At 49.8% G+C, this 17,186-nt stretch overlaps 1 protein-coding gene across 1 annotated transcript; it reads left to right on the forward strand.

Annotated features, from left to right (window-relative positions):
* Nucleotides 1-10,789: 10,789 nt before the first annotated feature.
* LOC144674875 (protein BTG3-like) lies at nucleotides 10,790-16,188 on the forward strand. Its single transcript, XM_078536031.1, has 4 exons — nucleotides 10,790-10,962; nucleotides 13,881-14,018; nucleotides 14,675-14,882; nucleotides 15,985-16,188. The coding sequence occupies exons 1-4, from the start codon at nucleotides 10,790-10,792 to the stop codon at nucleotides 16,186-16,188; spliced, it is 723 nt and encodes a 240-aa protein (XP_078392157.1).
* The last annotated feature ends 998 nt before the right edge of the window (nucleotides 16,189-17,186 follow it).

Consider the following 17,186-nt stretch of genomic DNA (forward strand, 5'->3'; position numbering starts at 1 on the left):
TTCCGACCCCAACAAGCCTCCCAACTCTGTAACATCCTCCAGTCCCTACAACCCTCCCTATCTCTGTAACAATCTCTGACCCCTATAACCCACCCTATCTCTGTAACCTCCTCGAGCCCATACAACCCTCCCTAACTTTGTAACCTCCATCGCCCCTACAACACTCCCTATCTCTGTAACCTCCTCCAGCCCCTAAAACCCACCCTATCTCTATAACCTCCTCCAGCCGCCACAACCCTGCCTATCTCCGTAACCTCCGTCGCCCCTACAGCCCTCCCTATCTCTGTAACCTCCTCCAGCCCCTACAACCCTCCCTATCTCTGAAACTTCCTCCAGCTTCTACAACCCTCCATATCTCTGTAACCTCCTCCAGCCCCTACAACCCTCCCTATCTCTATAAGCTCCTCCAGCCACTACGACCCTCACTATCTCTGTAACAACCTCCGAGCCCTAAAACCCTCCCAACTCTGTAACCTCTTCCAGCCCCTACAACCCTCCCTAACTCTGTAACCTCCTCCAGCCCCTACAAGCCTCCCTATCTCTGTAACCTCCTCCAGCCCCTACAACTCTCCCTATCTCTGTAACGTCCTCCAGCCCCTTCAACCCTCCCTATCTCTGTAACTTCCTCCAGCCACTAAAACACTCCCTATCTCTGTAACCTCCTCCAGCCCCTACAACCCTCCCTACATCTGTAACATCCTCCAGTCCCTACAACCCTCCCTATCTCTGTAACCTCCTCCAGCCCCTACAACCCTCCCTGTCTCTTTAACCTCCTCCAGTCCCTACAACCCTCCCTATCTCTGTAACCTCCTCCAGCCCCTACAACCCTCCCTATCTCTATAACCTCCTACAGTCGCTACCACCCTCCCTATCTCTGTAAGCCCCTCCTGCCCCTACAACCCTCGCTATCTCTGTAACCTCCTCCAGTCCCCACAACCCTCCCTATCTCTGTAACAACCTCCAACCATTACATCCCTCCCAACTCTATAACATCCTCCAGTCCCTACAACCCTCTCTGTCTCTAATAACCTCCAACCCCTACAACCCTCCCTATCTCTGTAACCTCCTCCAGACCCTACAACCCTCCCTATCTCTGTAAACACCTCTAGCCCCTACAACTCTCCCTATCTCTGTAACCTCCTCCAGTCCCTACAACGCTCCGTTTCTCTGTAACCTCCTCCAGCCCCTACAACCCTCCCTATCTCTGTAACCTCCACCGCTCTTACAACCCTCCCTATCTCTGTAACCTCCTGCAGCCCCTACAACCCTCCCTATCTCTGTAACCTCGTCCAGCCCCTATAAACCTTCCTATCTCTGTAACCTCCTCCGCACCTACAACCCTCCCTATCTCTGTAACCTCCTCCAACCCCTACAAACCTCCATATCTCCGTAACCTCCTCCGCCCCTACAATACTCACTATCTCTGTAAACCCCTCCAGTCCCTACAACCCTCCCTATCTCCGTAAACTCCGCCACCCCTACAACCCTCCCTATCTCTGTAACCTTCTCCAGCCCCTACAACCCTCCCTATCACTGTAACCTCCCCCGCCCCTACAACCCTCCCCATCCCTGTAACCTTCTCCAGCATCTACAACACTCCCTATCTCTGTAACCTCCTCCAGTCCCTACAATCCTCACTATCTCTGTAACCTCCACCAGCCCCTGCAACCCTCCCTATCTCTGTAACCTCCTCCAGTCCATACAACTCTCCCTATCTCTGTAACAACCTCCGACCCCTACAAACCTCCCAACTCTGTAACCTCCTCCAGCCCGTGCAACCTTCGCTATCTCTATAATCTCCCTCATTCCCAACAACCCTCCCTATCTCTGTAACATCCTCCATCCCCTACAACACTCCCTATCTCTGTAACCTCCTCCAGTCCCTACAACTCTCCCTATCTCAGTAAACTCCTCCAGTCCCTACAACCCTCACTATCTCTGTAACCTCCACCAGTCCCTACAACCCTCCCTATCTCTGTAACAACCTCCGAACCCTACGACCATCCCAACTCTGTAACCTCCTCCAGTCCTTACAACCCTCCCTATATCTGTAACAACCTCCGACTCCTACAGCCCTCCCTATCTCTGTAAACACCTCCAGACCCTACAACTCTCCCTATCTCTGTAACCTCCTCCATTCCCTACAACCCTCCCTATCTCTGTAACCTCCTCCAGTCCCTACAACCCTCCCTATCTCTGTAACAACTACCGACCATTACATCCCTCCCAACTCTGTAACATCCTCCAGGCCCTACAACCCTCTCTATCTCTAACAACCTCCGACCCCTACAACCCTCCCTATCTCTGTAACCTCCTCCAGACCCTACAACCATCCCTATCTCTGTAAACACCTCCAGCCCCTACAACCCTCCCTATCTCTGTAACCTCCTCCAGTCCCTACAACCCTCGCTATCTCTGTAACCTCTTCCAGCCCCTACAACCCTCCCTAACTCTGTTACCTCCTCCAACCCCTACAACCCTCCCTATCTCTGTAACCTCCTCCACCCCTACAACACTCCCTATCTCTGTAACCTTCTCAAGCCCCTAAAACCCTCCCTATCTCTGTAACCTCCGCCAACCCTACAACCCTCCCTATCTCTGTAACCTCCTCCAGCACCTACAACCCTACCTATCTCTGTAACCTCCTCCAGCCCCTACAACCCTCCCTATCTCTGTAACCTCCTCCGCCCCTACAACACTCCCTATATCTGCAACCTCCTCCAGCCCCTACAACACTCCGTATCTCTGTAACCTCCTCCAGCCCCTACAACCCTCCCTATCTCTGTAACCTCCTCCAGTCCCTACAACCCTCCCTATCTCTGTAACCTCCTCCAGCCCCTACAACCCTCCCTATCTCTGTTACCTCCTCCAACCCCTACAACCCTCCCTATCTCTGTAACCTCCACCACCCCTATAACACTCCCTATCTCTGTAAACTTCTCCAGCCCCTAAAACCCTCCCTTTCTCTGTAAACTCCACCATCCCTACAACCCTCCCTATCTCCGAAACCTCCTCAAGCCCCTACAACCCAACCTATCTCTGTAACCTCCTCCGCCCCTACAACACTCCCTATATCTGTAACCTCCTCCAGCCCCTACAACACTCCGTATCTCTGTAACCTCCTCCAGCCCCTACAACCCTCCCTATCTCTGTAACCTCCTCCAGTCCCTACAACCCTCCCTATCTCTGTAACCTCCTCCAGCCCCTACAACCCTCCCTATCTCTGTTACCTCCTCCAACCCCTACAACCCTCCCTATCTCTGTAACCTCCACCACCCCTATAACACTCCCTATCTCTGTAAACTTCTCCAGCCCCTAAAACCCTCCCTTTCTCGGTAACCTCCACCACCCCTACAACCCTCCCTATTTCTGTAACCTCCTCCAGCCCCTACAACACTCCGAGATCTCTGCCCGTCTCCAATTCCGGCCTCTTGACCATCCCCCGATTCCCATCGCTCCACCATTGGCGGCCGTGCCTTCAGCTGCCTGGGGCCCTGAGCTCTGGAATTCCCTCCCTAAACCACTCCGCCCCTTTCTCTCTTTCTCTCATCTTTTATGAAAATGTATGTCTTTGACTCTTGATGTTCAGTCCTAATATCTCCTTTTGCAGCTCGATGTCAAAATCTGTCTCATTTAGGCTCCTGTGAAACGCTTTGTGGATGTTTTACTATGTTAGAAATGCTATACAAATGCAGTCATTGTTTCTTAATATAACTGGACTCTGATTGTAACAGATTCTGGCTAAATATTCATTCACCTGGGACTGTCAACCATGTATGGAAACCAATTCTTTAACCAACTGTTAGAATTCTCTCGGGTCCAATATTTAATCACATCTCAATGTGATTTCCAGAGTTTGAATTTTGCCAACATCAGTTATTGGCCAGAACAATGGGAGGAGAAACTGTCAGGAGGTATTTTTTCCCCCCTTCCCCCACCCTCCACCCCCACCAAGTGCCAGTCTGCAATTTGTTCCCATGTTTTGCTTTCAGAGAGGCACTGACCCATTGTTCTGCTATTAACACCTACTGATGTCTGACCTTCATGCCATTATTAACACCTGCTTTCGTCTTTAACACAATCATTAGCACTCCATTTCTCTTGTGTCCAACACATCTTTGTCAAATCTCACCTGATCTCTCACCTATCTCTGTCCTTCTATTTTGTTCCACCCAGCCCCCACTCTCTTAAACAGTATTAAAAAAACCCAAAACAAAAACACAATTACCTGGAAAAACTTTCTCCAGGTATTCCTGTTTTTGTTTTGGATTTCCAGCATCCACAGTTCTTTCCTTTGACCATCACATTTCTACATCTCTTCAGCTCTGGAGATGAGCCATACGGACTTAAAATGTTAACTCTGTCTTTTCTCTGCGCAGGGCACTGACAAACCTGCTGAGTTTTTCTAGCACGTTCTGTTTCTGCCAGGAGACACGTTGGATGTGCCCCCAAATCTGATGCGAATACTGGGGGTTGGCCAGAATATCGGGAGCGTCCCCACCCAGTAACATTTAATGATTTGAGGTTGTCTCGGTCGGTCTGTTCCCTTTCTAGTGTTCACTTCTTAAACAGTTAAATCCTCAAGACAGCGGTGATGTCAACTCTGGAGGGTGGATGAGAAGCAACTCAATTCAACGTACATCCTGGGTACCGTGTAAAAGAACTCACACGGAAAAGGTAGACAATATACCAGGGAACAGCTCCCTTAAGCTCAGAAGTCACAGGACAGTCGGGAGTCCAACATCTACAGAAACCTTGTCGGATCAGCTCCAGCCTACAATAAGCCAGGCTGTCTGAATCGATAACTGTAATCGTCACTATACGATTGATGCCTGAGTAATAACCTTGCATTTGGACTATACACTCGAGCCTGAATCACGGGGAGTTATTTAACTGCGTGCGCAGGTTTCCCCCAACACCTTCAGAGTGCAAATAAGACCACACAGTGGGAGTTGCCCCTGCAGGTTAGCAAGGCAAGGCAAAAATCAAACCAAAAACTAGGGATTATTTCTGGAGGGATAGAATTGAAAAGTAGGGAAGTGACGGTAAGCCTGCATCAAAACTTGGTTGCACAGCACTGAGATTACCGCGAGCAGTTCTGGTCACCATATTCCAGAAAGGACATCGAGATACTGGAGAGGGAAGATTTACAATGATGATCCCAGAAATGTGAGGGTAAACTCACATGAGTTTATATGAGGACAGGATGGACGGGCTGGGTCTTTGTTCTCTAGAAAAGAGAAGGCTGAGGGGGGTGACCTCATCGAGGTATTTAAAATTCAGAAAGGTTTTGATGGACTGGATACAGAGGGAGTGTTTCCTCTGGTGGGAGGGGAGACCAGAACTAGGGGTCATCCATATAAGATCGTCACTAATAAATCCAATGGGGAATTCCGGAGAAACGTCTTTACCCAGAGAGTGGGGGGAATGTGGAACTCGCTCCCACAGGAAGTGGTGGAAGTGAATAGTGTCGATGTAGTTAAGGGGGAAGCTGGATAAACACATGAGGGAGAAAGGAATAGAAGGATATGTCGATGGGGTGAGATGGGGTGAGATGGGAGGAGGCTCGTGTGGAGCAGAAACACCAGCACGGAGCAGATGGGCTGAATGGCCTGTTTCTGTGCCGCATATATGAAATCCTGTGTCATCAAATCCTGTCTATGTCACTGTACAAAGTGCCTTCTCTTATCCAGGAGTAACGGAGCTAGTTTTAATTCTGTTCCCCTTGGGATCAAACCCCAGGTTTTCCAGAAAATGAAACCAGTGACCAGGCTGACATCAATAAATTCCTTTAAATGTACAATACAGGCTCTGTCCATGGTGTCAAGATAAGGCAATGGCAGAGAGTGTGGGGATGAGGTGGAATTGAAGAGAGAGGGAGCCTCCTCACTAACACTGTGCCTTTGTGTAAGATACCCTTGGTTGTGTATACATGCACATGTAGGATTAAGATTGACCTAAGCTCATGGTAAACAAAGGACTTGCATTTCTCTAGCGCCTTTCCCCCACCTCAGGACATCCCGAAGCATTTCACAGCCAATGAAGGATTTCTATTGCAGTGAGCTCACTGTTATAAGAAACACAGCAGCACACAGCAAGATCCCACAAACAGCAATGTGATTATGGCCCCAGACCATCTGCTTTTTTACTGATGTTGTTGGAGGGGTAAATATTGGCCCCCAGGAAACCAGGAGAGCTCCCCCCTGCTCTTCTTCCAAATAGAGGCCATGGGATGTTTTACACTCACCTGAGAGGGCAGACGGGGGTTTAATGTCTCATCTGAAAGATGACAAATCTGACAAGGCAGCGTTTCCTTGGTACAGGCCCTCCGACAGTGCAGCACTCCCTCAGTACTGACCCTCCGACAGTGCAGCACTCGCTCAGTACTGACCCTCCGACAGTGCGGCACTCCATCAGTACTGCCCCTCCGACAGTGCGGCACTCCCTCAGTACTGACCCTCCTACAGTGCGGCACTCCCTCAGTATTGACACTCCGACAGTGCGGCACTCCCTCAGTACTGACTCTCCGACAGTGCAGCACTCCCTCAGTACTGACGGGGTGCTGCAGTACGGAGGGTCAGTACTGAGGGTGTGCTGCACTGTCGGAGGGTCAGTACTGAGGGGGTGCTGCACTGTCGGAGGGTCAGTATTGAGTGGGTGCTGCACTGTCGGAGGGTCAGTACTGAGGGAGTGCCGCACTGTCGGAGGGTCAGTACTGAGGGAGTGCCGCACTGTCGGAGGGTCAGTACTGAGGGAGTGCCGCACTGTCGGAGGGTCAGTACTGAGGGTGTGCCGCACTGCCGGAGGGTCAGTACTGAGGGGGTGCTGCACTGCCTGAGGTGCCGTCTTTCAGATGAGACATTAAAGCTGGGCCCCGTCTGCCGTCTCAGGTGGGTGTAAAAGATCCCATGGGCACTATGTTTAAGAAGAGTGGGTGACGGGGGGTGGTTCTCCCCATGTCCTGGAACCAAAACCACTAAAAAGAAACTGATGACCTGGGTTATCCTCAGATTGATGAAGGATCTTGCTGTGTGCAAATTGGCTACCGGCTTCCCTGCATTACAACAGTGAGCAGAGTTCAGAAATTAAAGCACTTCATTGTTTGGAGCCATAAAGCGCGATGGGACGCCCTGAGGCGTTGAGCGGCGCTAGATAAATGCATGTCCCCCTTTCACTTATTCTTGCTGCTAAACAGTGGCGAAGGCGCCTTTAAGAAGTGGGCGGGGCGCGGCTGACGTCAACCCCTGCCTTGTATGGTCATTGATGTGTGTCGGAAGGGACGTCCTCTCGTTGGCTGGGGACACAGTTTGAATCATCTTCTTGATGTAAATTTCTGGGAATGAGTGAGAGCAGTTTGATAAAATCTCTCACACGTTTTGCAGCCACAAGTCTGGACGTGAATCGAGGAGGCGAAAGCATCTCTGGTGAGTAGAGATTTAAATATATATAATATATATATGTAGACATATATTAGTGAACAAAACAACAGGAAACAAGTTTAGAAAAGTTTTTCAGAAGTTGGCCTTAAACTTTTTCCTGCCAGAGAAGTGTTTGTTTGCAATTGGCTATCAAATGGTAAGTAACCTGGTTACTTACATCTGTAAGTCTTTTTTTTTAAACCATGTTGCAGGAGAAAATATCTTTTCTCAGAGTTAGTTGGTGAGCTTTTTAAAGTTGTGCCTGTTGATGGAAGGTGCCACAATCACTTTTTCTTCCGAACTGAACTTTGAGCTGCACACGAAACAAAAACAGAAAATAGCTGGGAAAACCCATCAAGTCTGAGCACATCTCTGGCGAGAGAGAGAGAGAGAGATCAAGAGTTAACGTTTCGAGCCAGCGGGTCAGTTTAATGTGCTGTGTCCCAGCGCTGAATACAAACTCTCTGTCTCTGCCGCCACGGGTTGATTTTAGGGACCATCGAACAATCGGCCCTGTCTCCAGGAGAGGAGGTTGGGGGACATAAGCAGAATTGATGGCCGCGTTAGAGGAATGATATACTTTCTCAGTGGGGGAGTGGGTTTCGTTAAGGCACAGTTCATGGTTCAGCACCTCCCCTCTTTTTTTTTTAGAAAAGGTGATGTTTTTGAGATGGTCCCTTAGGTGAACACGTGGATTTGGTTTCCAGTTTTGAAGTTTATACTGTGCTGCTTGTAGTTTGTAAGAGTGATTGATTGATTCATTCGGGATCACTCAGGGTGGATGGGTTGCTGCCAGCTCTGGTGGGTGGGGGTCGGGGGATGGGGGCGCGGGTCTGAAGAGTTCGAAATGAAAGTTAGATATTGGTGTGTGTTTGGGGAATCCCAATTTTTGAGTCCAGGAGAGTGTGTGTGTGAGAGAGAGAGAGCGTGTGTGTGTGTGAGAGAGTATGTGTGTGTGAGAGAGAGAGAGCGTGTGTGTGTGTGAGAGAGAGAATGTGTGAGAGAGAGAGAGAGCGTGTGTGTGAGAGAGATGTGTGTGAGAGAGTGTGTGAGAGAGAGAGATGTGTGTGTGTGAGAGAGAGAGCGTGTGTTTGTGTGAGAGAGATGTGTGTGAGAGAGGGAGCGTGTGTGTGTGAGAGTGTATGCGTCTGAGAGAGAGCGTGTGTGTGAGAGAGAGATGTGTGTGAGAGAGGGAGCCTGTGTGTGTGAGAGTGTCTGTGTGTGAGAGAGAGCGTGTGTGTGTGAGAGAGAGAGTGTGTGTGAGGGAGAGAGCGTGTGTACGTGTGAGAGAGAGTATGTGTGTGTGTGAGAGAGAGCGTGTGTGTGTGTGAGAGAGAGAGTGTGTACGTGTGAGAGAGTGTGTATGTGTGTGAGAGAGAGTGTGTGGGAGAGGCTATGTGTGTGTGTGAGAGAGATGTGTGTGAGAGAGAGAGCGTGTGTGTGAGAGAGTGAGAGTGTGTGTATGTGTGTGAGAGAGTATGTGTGTGTGAGAGAGAGAGTGTGTTTATTAAATTTCATCTATTTGATGCTGTAGTTTTTGGAGTTATTTTCTCCCAGGGAGGAACAGGAGAGATTTGGTTTTCTTTTACTCGGCCCCTCAGGAAGTGTTAGCTCCGCCCTGCAATTGGAAAAACAAAAATGCCCCCGTGTGACCTGAAGACTGAGGGTAGTTGCGGTTTCTGTGGGGCCTGTAATGGACACTGGGGGAGGATGTTTGATATGGACACCTTCCTGGACAGTGGCACCAGAGTTACTCAGGGAAAGTAGCGCTTTTCCCCACCTCAGGACGTCCCAAAGCCTTTCACAGCCAACCAAGGACCTTTTTTTTGTGTGTGAGCTCACTGTTGTAATGTAGGAAACGCAGACAATTTACGCACAGCAAGATCCCACAAACAGCAATGTGATAATGACTCAGATCATCTGGGTTTTTTTCATAGTGATGTTGTTTAAGGGATAAATATTGGCCCCAGGACCACGGGGAGAACTCCACCACCACCCCCCCCCCCGCCTTCCCCTGCTCTACTTCCTAATAGTGGCGGTGGGATCTCCCCGCGACGCCTCCCTTGGCCGAATGTCAGTCTGGATTGTGAGCTCCTGGTCTTTGTACTGGGGGGGCTGGTGCCCACAACCCTGTGAGTCAGAAGTAAGTGTGCGACGGACTGAGACACTGACTCACTTTGCTGGGCCGACAGGGCTTCCATGGAGCTTGTGTCTCTGAATCCACCGCAGTTAGAAACAAAACAACATGTTTACAAAAATCAGCTGTTTCACCTGAGGACAGTTTTAACAATCTGAAGGATGGCAGACTTCAGTGCAATTTGGATGTGAGATTGACTCTCACTTTTACTGTTTTACGCTCGGACATTGAATGCAAAGTGTTCTGTCCGAGAGAGGGATGTCCTTCTCCTGCTGTGTGACTATGAACAACATCTGGAGTAAGGACTGGCTCCTTGTCCCTGTCTCCACGTCCTCCCATTTACCTTTATAACGTTTTCCGTTTTAATGTTGTGGGGCTAATATTCACCCACCCCCCTCCCACCCCAATGAATATCGCTGTCAAATAAAAATCGGATCTGGGTCACTATCGCATTGTCCATTCTGGGATCTTGCTGTGCGCAAATTGGCTTTTGCTTTCCCCCCATTACGATGGTGACCCCCACTTCATAAATGGAAGGGAGTCATTTGGCTGTGAGGCTCCTTGGGATATCTTGCAGCGGTTAAAGGCGTTACAGAAATGTGAGTTCTTCACCGGATATACAGCAGGCCATTCGGCCCATCTGCTCCGTGCCGGTGTTTCTGCTCCACACGAACCTCCTCCCACCCACCCCCCTCTCTCCATCTCACCCCATCACCCTATCCTTCCATTCCTTTCTCCCTCATGTGTTTATCCAGCTTCCCCCTAAAACACATCGATACTATTCACCTCCACCACTCCCTGTGGGAGCGAGTCCCACATTCTCCCCACTCTCTGGGTAAAGAGGTTTCTCCTGAATTCCCCATTGGGTTTATTAGTGATGATCTTATATTGATGGTCCCTAGTTCTGGTCTCCCCCACACACAAGAGGAAACAGTCTGTCTGTATCCAGGTGCGTGTTCCAGAAGGGTCTTGTCAGCAATGCCTACCACAGTCAAATAGCTCGCCAGCCAGCACTATTGTGGGGGGGGCAGGTAAAAGAGTTGCTGGTGGTGGGGGTGGGATGTTGTTGACACAAAGGGGTCATTCCAGCAGCCAGACCATGATCTCTATATTCCATCACCCTTCTCCCCACCCCCCTCCCTCACCCAACTCCAACATCCCCGACTGTAACACACTCTGAACAGGTTAATCTCTAAACACCCCCACCTTTCCCCCGCAGATACACCAGGAGACGATGAAGGAGGAGATCGGAGCAGGAGTGTCCTTCCTGGTCAGCATGGTCAGGAATCGCAGCAGGCTACATCAGGAAAAGATCGAGGAGTTTGGGGAGAAGCTCACTGCGATACTGTACAGAAAATACCAGAATCACTGGTACCCAGCCAATCCCAGCAAAGGACAAGCATACAGGTAAGCAAACAGCAGAGCCGCCCAGTACAATGGCTAGAATATTACAGCACAGAAACGGGCCATTCAGCCCATCTGCTCCATGCCAGTGTTTCTGCTCCACACGAGCCTCCTCCCACCCCTGTTCATCTCACCCCATCACCATATCCTTCTATTCCTTGCCCCTGAAAGAGTATAAAATATTGGCCAGGGAGGACCCTCCTCATTATTTCTTGCATTGCGCTGAGGGACATTGTCCATCCACTTGCGAGAGCAGATGGAACAAGTCCTGGGTTTGAGTCTCCACCCCAGAGACTTCAGCCCCATAATCCAGGCCGACACTCCACAGCGCCAGTGCCGAGGGGGCGCCGCGCTGTCAGAGGGTCGGTGCCAAAGGGAGATGCTGGCCTTCAGGTGAAACTTTAAACCAAAGTTCCCGTCTGCCTCCTTGGTGGGTGTAAACGATCCCACGGCCACTATTTGGAAGACGAGCAGGGGGAAGGTCCTGGGGCCAATATTTACCCCTCAACCAACATCACTAAAAAAACAGATGATCTGGGTCATTACCACATTAATGTTTGTGGGAGCTTGCTGTGCACAAATTGGCTGCCACGTCTCCGACATTACACAGTGAACATACTTTTGAATAAGTATTTCATTGGCTGTGAAAGGTTTTGGGACATCCTGGGGTGGTGAAGGCGCCAGAGAAATGCAAGTCTTTGTTTTGAAAAAAGCAAAAAAACTGCAGATGCTGGAAATCCAAAACAAAAACAAAAATACCTGGAAAAACTCAGCAGGTCTGGCAGCATCTGCGGAGAGGAAAACAGTTAACGTTTCGAGTCCGTATGATTCTTCAACAGAACTAAGGAAAAATAGAAAAGAGGTGAAATATATGTTGGTTTAAGAGGGGGTGGGACAGGTACAGCTGGATAGAGGGCCAGTGATAAGGTGGAGATAACCAAAAGATGTCATGGACTAAAGGGCAAAGAGGTGGTGACGGTGGTGGTATTATTTTAGGAATGTGCTAATGGGGACATTAAGGGTAGAAAGCAGGACGAGCAAGGTACCAGGTAGCCCTAGTGGGGGTGGGGTGGGGGGAAGGGATCGAAATAGGCTAGAAGGTAAGAGATAAAACAATTGATGGAAATAAACTTAAAAATAATGGAAATAGTGGGAAAAGAAAAATCTATATAAATTATTGGAGAAAAGGGGGATCGGAAAGGCGGTGGGGATGGGGGAGAGAGTTCATTGATTGTCTTTGTTTTGAAAGTTGCTCGAAGTTGTCCCTGCAATACCGCCCTTTCCCCACCTGGGGGCGCCGCTGCTCAGTTTTAAATTTGGATGAGCAGCTGAACCGCTTAAAGCCCCTTTAAAGCTGAGACAATGAAATTTTAGGGGCATCTTAAAGGAAGGGAGATAGAGGTGGAGAGGTCTCGGGAGGGAATTCCAGAGTTTAGGGCCCCAGGCAGCTGAAGGCACGGCCACCAATGGTGGAGCGATGGAAATCAGGGGATGCTCAAGGGGCTGCAATTGGAGGAAGGCAGAGATTTTGGAGGGTTGTCGGCCTGGAGGAGGTTACAGAGATAGGGAGGGTTATAGAAACTTGGAGGAAGTTACAGAGATAGGGAGGGTTGTAGGGGCTGGAGGAGGTTACAGAGATAGGGAGGGTTATAGAAACTTGGAGGAAGTTACAGAGATAGATAGGGTTGTAGGGGCTGGAGGAGGTTACAGAGATAGGGAGGGTTGTAGGGGCTGGAGGAGGTTACAGAGATAGGGAGGGTTGTAGGGGCTGGAGGAGGTTACAGAGATAGGGAGGGTTGTCAGGCTGGAGGAGGTTACAGAGATAGGGAGGGGTATAGAAACTTGGAGGAGATTACAGAGATAGGGAGGGTTGTAGGGGCTGGAGGAGGTTACAGAGATAGGGAGGGTTGTAGGGGCTGGAGCAGGTTACAGAGATAGGGAGGGTTGTAGGGGCTGGAGGAGGTTATAGAGATAGGGAGGGTTGTAAGGGCTGGAGGAGGTTACAGAGATATGGAGGGTTGTGTGGGCTGGAGGAGGTTACAGAGATGGGGAGGGTTGTAGGGGCTGGAGGAGGTTACAGAGATAGGGAGGGTTGTAGGGACTGGAGGAGGTTACAGAGATAGGGAGGGTAGTAGGGACTGGAGGAGGTTACAGAGATAGGGAGGGTTGTAGGGACTGGAGGAGGTTACAGAGATAGGGAAGGTTGTAGGGACTTGAGGAGGTTACAGAGATAAGGAGGGTTGTAGGGGCTGGTGGAGGTTACAGGGATAGAGAGGGTTATAGAAGCTGGAGGAGGTTACAGAGATAGGGAGGGTTGTAGGGACTGGAGGAGGTTACAGAGATGGGGAGGGTTGTAGGGACTGGAGGAGGTTACAGAGATAGGGAGGGTTGTAGGGACTGGAGGAGGTTACAGAGATAGGGAGAGTTGTAGGGGCTGGAGGAGGTTACAGAGATGGGGAGGGTTGTGGGGACTGGAGGAGGTTACAGAGATAGGGAGGGTTGTAGGGACTGGAGGAGGTTACAGAGATAGGGAGTGTTGTAGGGACTGGAGGAGGTTACAGAGATATTGAGAGTTGTGGGTACTGGAGGAGGTTACAGAGATAGGGAGGGTTGTAGGGACTGGAGGAGGTTACAGAGATAGGGAGGGTTGTAGGGACTGGAGGAGGTTACAGAGATGGGGAGGGTTGTAGGGACTGGAGGAGGTTACAGAGATAGGGAGGGTTGTGGGGACAGTTTTGAAAACAAGGATGAAAGTTTTAAAATGGAGGCGTTGTTGGACTGGGAGCTAATGTATGTCAGTGAGTGACGGGGTGAAGGCTGAACAGGACTTGGTACAACTTGGGAAAAGGGCCAGTAGGGTTCTGGATGGTCTAATGTCTGTCCTCTTGGATCCTTCAGTATATTTTTTCTCTCCCTGGTAGATGCATTCGGATAAACAGGAAACATAAAGCAGACCCATCCTTGTTGCTCGCTTGTCAAGACTGTGATCTGGAATATAACCAGTTGAGACTGCCCAAAGAGATTACGTTGTGGATTGATCCCCAGGAGGTGTGCTGCAGGTAAGTCTTCACCTGGACGGTTTAGCAACACAGTCACCGCAGAGACAAACACAAGGAGCTCATCTGGAGAATTGTGTCCGATTCCGACTGCCTCACACTTTAGGAGGGAAGGCGAGGCCTTGGGGAGGGTGAGGGGGAGATTGACTCGAATGGCGCCAGGGAAGAGGGACTTCAGTTCATGTTGAGAGACTGGGGAAGCTGGGATTGTTCTCCTTAGAGCAGAGAAGGTTAAGGGGGAGATTGAATCGAGACGTTCAAAATCATGAGGGAGTTTGGATAGAGTCAATAAGGAGAAAGTGTTTCCAGTGGCAGGAGGGTCGGTAACCAGAGGGACACAGATTGAAGGGAATCGGAACCAGAGGGGGAGATGAGAATTTTTTTTACACAGCGAGTTGTTGTGATCTGGAAGGCGCTGCCTGAAAGGGGGGTGGATGCAGATTCAACAGGAACTTCCAAAGGGGGAATTGTGTCTGTCTGTCTCTCTCTCTCACTGCTGTGCTCTCTGTCTCTCCTTCACTGTACGGTAAACCTACCCTCGGCTGTGTTCTGCCAGTTTGTGTGGGTGTTTGTTGTTTATACCAGGTTGTTAGTGGCTGTGTCTCGTGTGTTGCTGCCTGACCCGATTCCCACTAAATCTTCATTTGAAATTCCTGCAGGTGTAGTGATGGGAGTCTGCCTTTCACTGTCGCTCAGTTTGGACAAGACTCCAGGAGGGCAGCATCGTTAGACTCTGAGCAAGGCAGCGCGTCCTCGGAGTGCAGCACACCTGACTGCCACTCGGAGACTTCGTCAGATGAAGGGGAACATGCCAAAGGTCAAACAGTGAAGGAAACTGCAGCAAAAACAGCTGAAGCTACTGGCAAGGTAAAGAGAACATTGAGCACCCAGTGCTGGGAGGGGTCGGAGTGAATGGTTCCAATACTCTCCGGGCCGATCTCCCACCTTCTACCCCTGGAAACTCATCAAAAACTCAACTGCCCCCAGACCCAACTCACATTGAGTCCCGTTCACCCATCACTATCCTGTCGCTCACTGACCTACACTGGCTCCTGGTCCAGCAACACCTCCGTTTTTAAAAAAAAATTTCATCCTTATTTCAAATCCTTCCTCACCCCTCCCTATTTCTATAAACCCCTGGAACCCTCCCTATCTCCGTAATCTCCACCAGCCCCTACAACCCTATCTCTGTAACCTCCTCCAGCCCCTACAACCCTATCTCTGTAACCTCCTCCAGCCCCTACAACCCTATCTCTGTAACCTCCTCCAGCAACTACAACCCTCCCTATCACCATAACCTCCTCCAGCCCCAACCCTCCCTATCACCATAACCTCCGCCAGCCCCAACCATCCCTATCTCTGTAACCTCCTCCAGCCCCTACAACCCTATCTCTGTAACTTTTTCCAACCCCTACAACCCTCCCTATCTCTGTAACCTCCTCCAGCCCCTACACCCCTATCTCTGTAACCCCCTCCAGCCCCTACAACCCTCCCTATCTCCGTAATCTCCTCCAGCCCCTACAACCCTCCCTATCTCTGTAACCTCTTCCAGCCCCTACAACCCTCCGAGATCTCTGCGCTCCTCCAATTCCGGCCTCTTGACCATCCCCCGCTTCCCATCGCTCTGCCATTGGCGGCCATGTCTTCAGCTGCCTGGGGGCCCTAAACTCTGGAATTCCCTCCCTAAACTCACTCACTCCCTCCCGAACACAGTCTGTCTCTCTTTCTATCTGTGGGAACTGGCTGTGCAATAGTTGGCTGCCCACATTTCCTCTATTTACAACAGTGACCACACTTCACATAAATTACTTCATTGGCTGTGAAACACTTTGGGACGTCCTGAGGTGGGGAAAGGTGCTAGAGGAATGCAGGTCCTTGCACGTGGCCTGTGGAGACGGGGCTGGGGATTAAATGGAGCTTGTGTGTGTGATTTGTCATGTTTAATTGATTCAATAATTTTTTCCCTTAGGTTTCTGGAAGTTTCTCCCAGTGCACTTCTGCGTGGCCTCTGTACCCTCACAAGCCGGTGCAGTATGCCACATTCTACCAACCCGTCCCCCTCATCAGCTACTACTTGATACCCGGACTGGACAAGGCCCTGCAACCTCGCCCAGGCTTCCTCCTGCCTCAGGTGCAGGCCCACTGCTCGAAGATCGGCAAAAGGCACAAGTGATGAAGGTCCTGGCTAGCAGAGGGATCGGATACCTCGCTCACACTGAGCTGTGCCAACCCTGTGCTTAACTGCTCCATTCTAACACCCATGGGATTGTTTGCAAGTGGCTGAGCTGTGTGTGTGTGTGAGCGCGGTGTGTGTGTGTGAGCGAGGTGTGTGAGTGTGAATGAGTCAGAGAGAAATGTTGCTGTATATAACATTCACTACTCACGTGTGTGTGTAAGGCCCACACTGCCTATGTGTGTTTGTCGGGTTTACACTGCTGCTCCTGTGGGTCTGTGTATACTTTATATATAATTGAAGCCGTCTCTGTATTATAAATCTGTACTAAAAACTCAGGTATCTTTGAAAATATGAGGTGTGTCCACATTGCCTGACAGGTGATTGTTATTTATCATGTTTACAGGGGGAGTGTGTGAAATACCCCAGAGTTTCTGTTAATATGTATTTGTTAAATTATCATCTATCTGGCTTGTGGAATATTTAATGTTTTTGCACTTTTATTTTATTTGCTGCTGCTGATCACTCTCCATTCGCTCCTGTTGAAATCTCAGAGCCTCTCTTGAGTAAGAAACTTAGCTGTGATGCTTATCATAGCCAAATAGCCCATCAACATCCACTGAGTGAGGCTCCAGAAGGTGCCTGGCGAATGGATTGCTGAAGACATTAGGACAAACTCTAGCACTCAAAAGAGTGTGTTTTCTGTGCAATATATATTGGGCAATTTAAATTTTTTAAATCCAAAAATTGTTTAAAAGGGATTTGGGGAATTGTTTCCTGAGGATGAGATGTTGAGGAACAACTCTGGATCCCTGGGATTTTTTAGCTGTTCTTCCTTAATGTGGGAATAGTTATTCCCATGTTCTTGTATCTTTCTCCCAGGTTAGGGTAAGGTTCCCTATCTCTGAATGGCCTCCTGAATCAGCTTGCTGTGTTAATTCATACCAAAGGCCGCGAGTTAAATGGCTTATTCTGAATGTCTCATTAAATTTCTTTTT

This window comes from Cetorhinus maximus, unplaced genomic scaffold (assembly GCF_964194155.1).
Source record: "Cetorhinus maximus unplaced genomic scaffold, sCetMax3.hap1.1 HAP1_SCAFFOLD_839, whole genome shotgun sequence".
In the NCBI taxonomy this organism is placed as follows: Eukaryota; Metazoa; Chordata; class Chondrichthyes; order Lamniformes; family Cetorhinidae; genus Cetorhinus; species Cetorhinus maximus.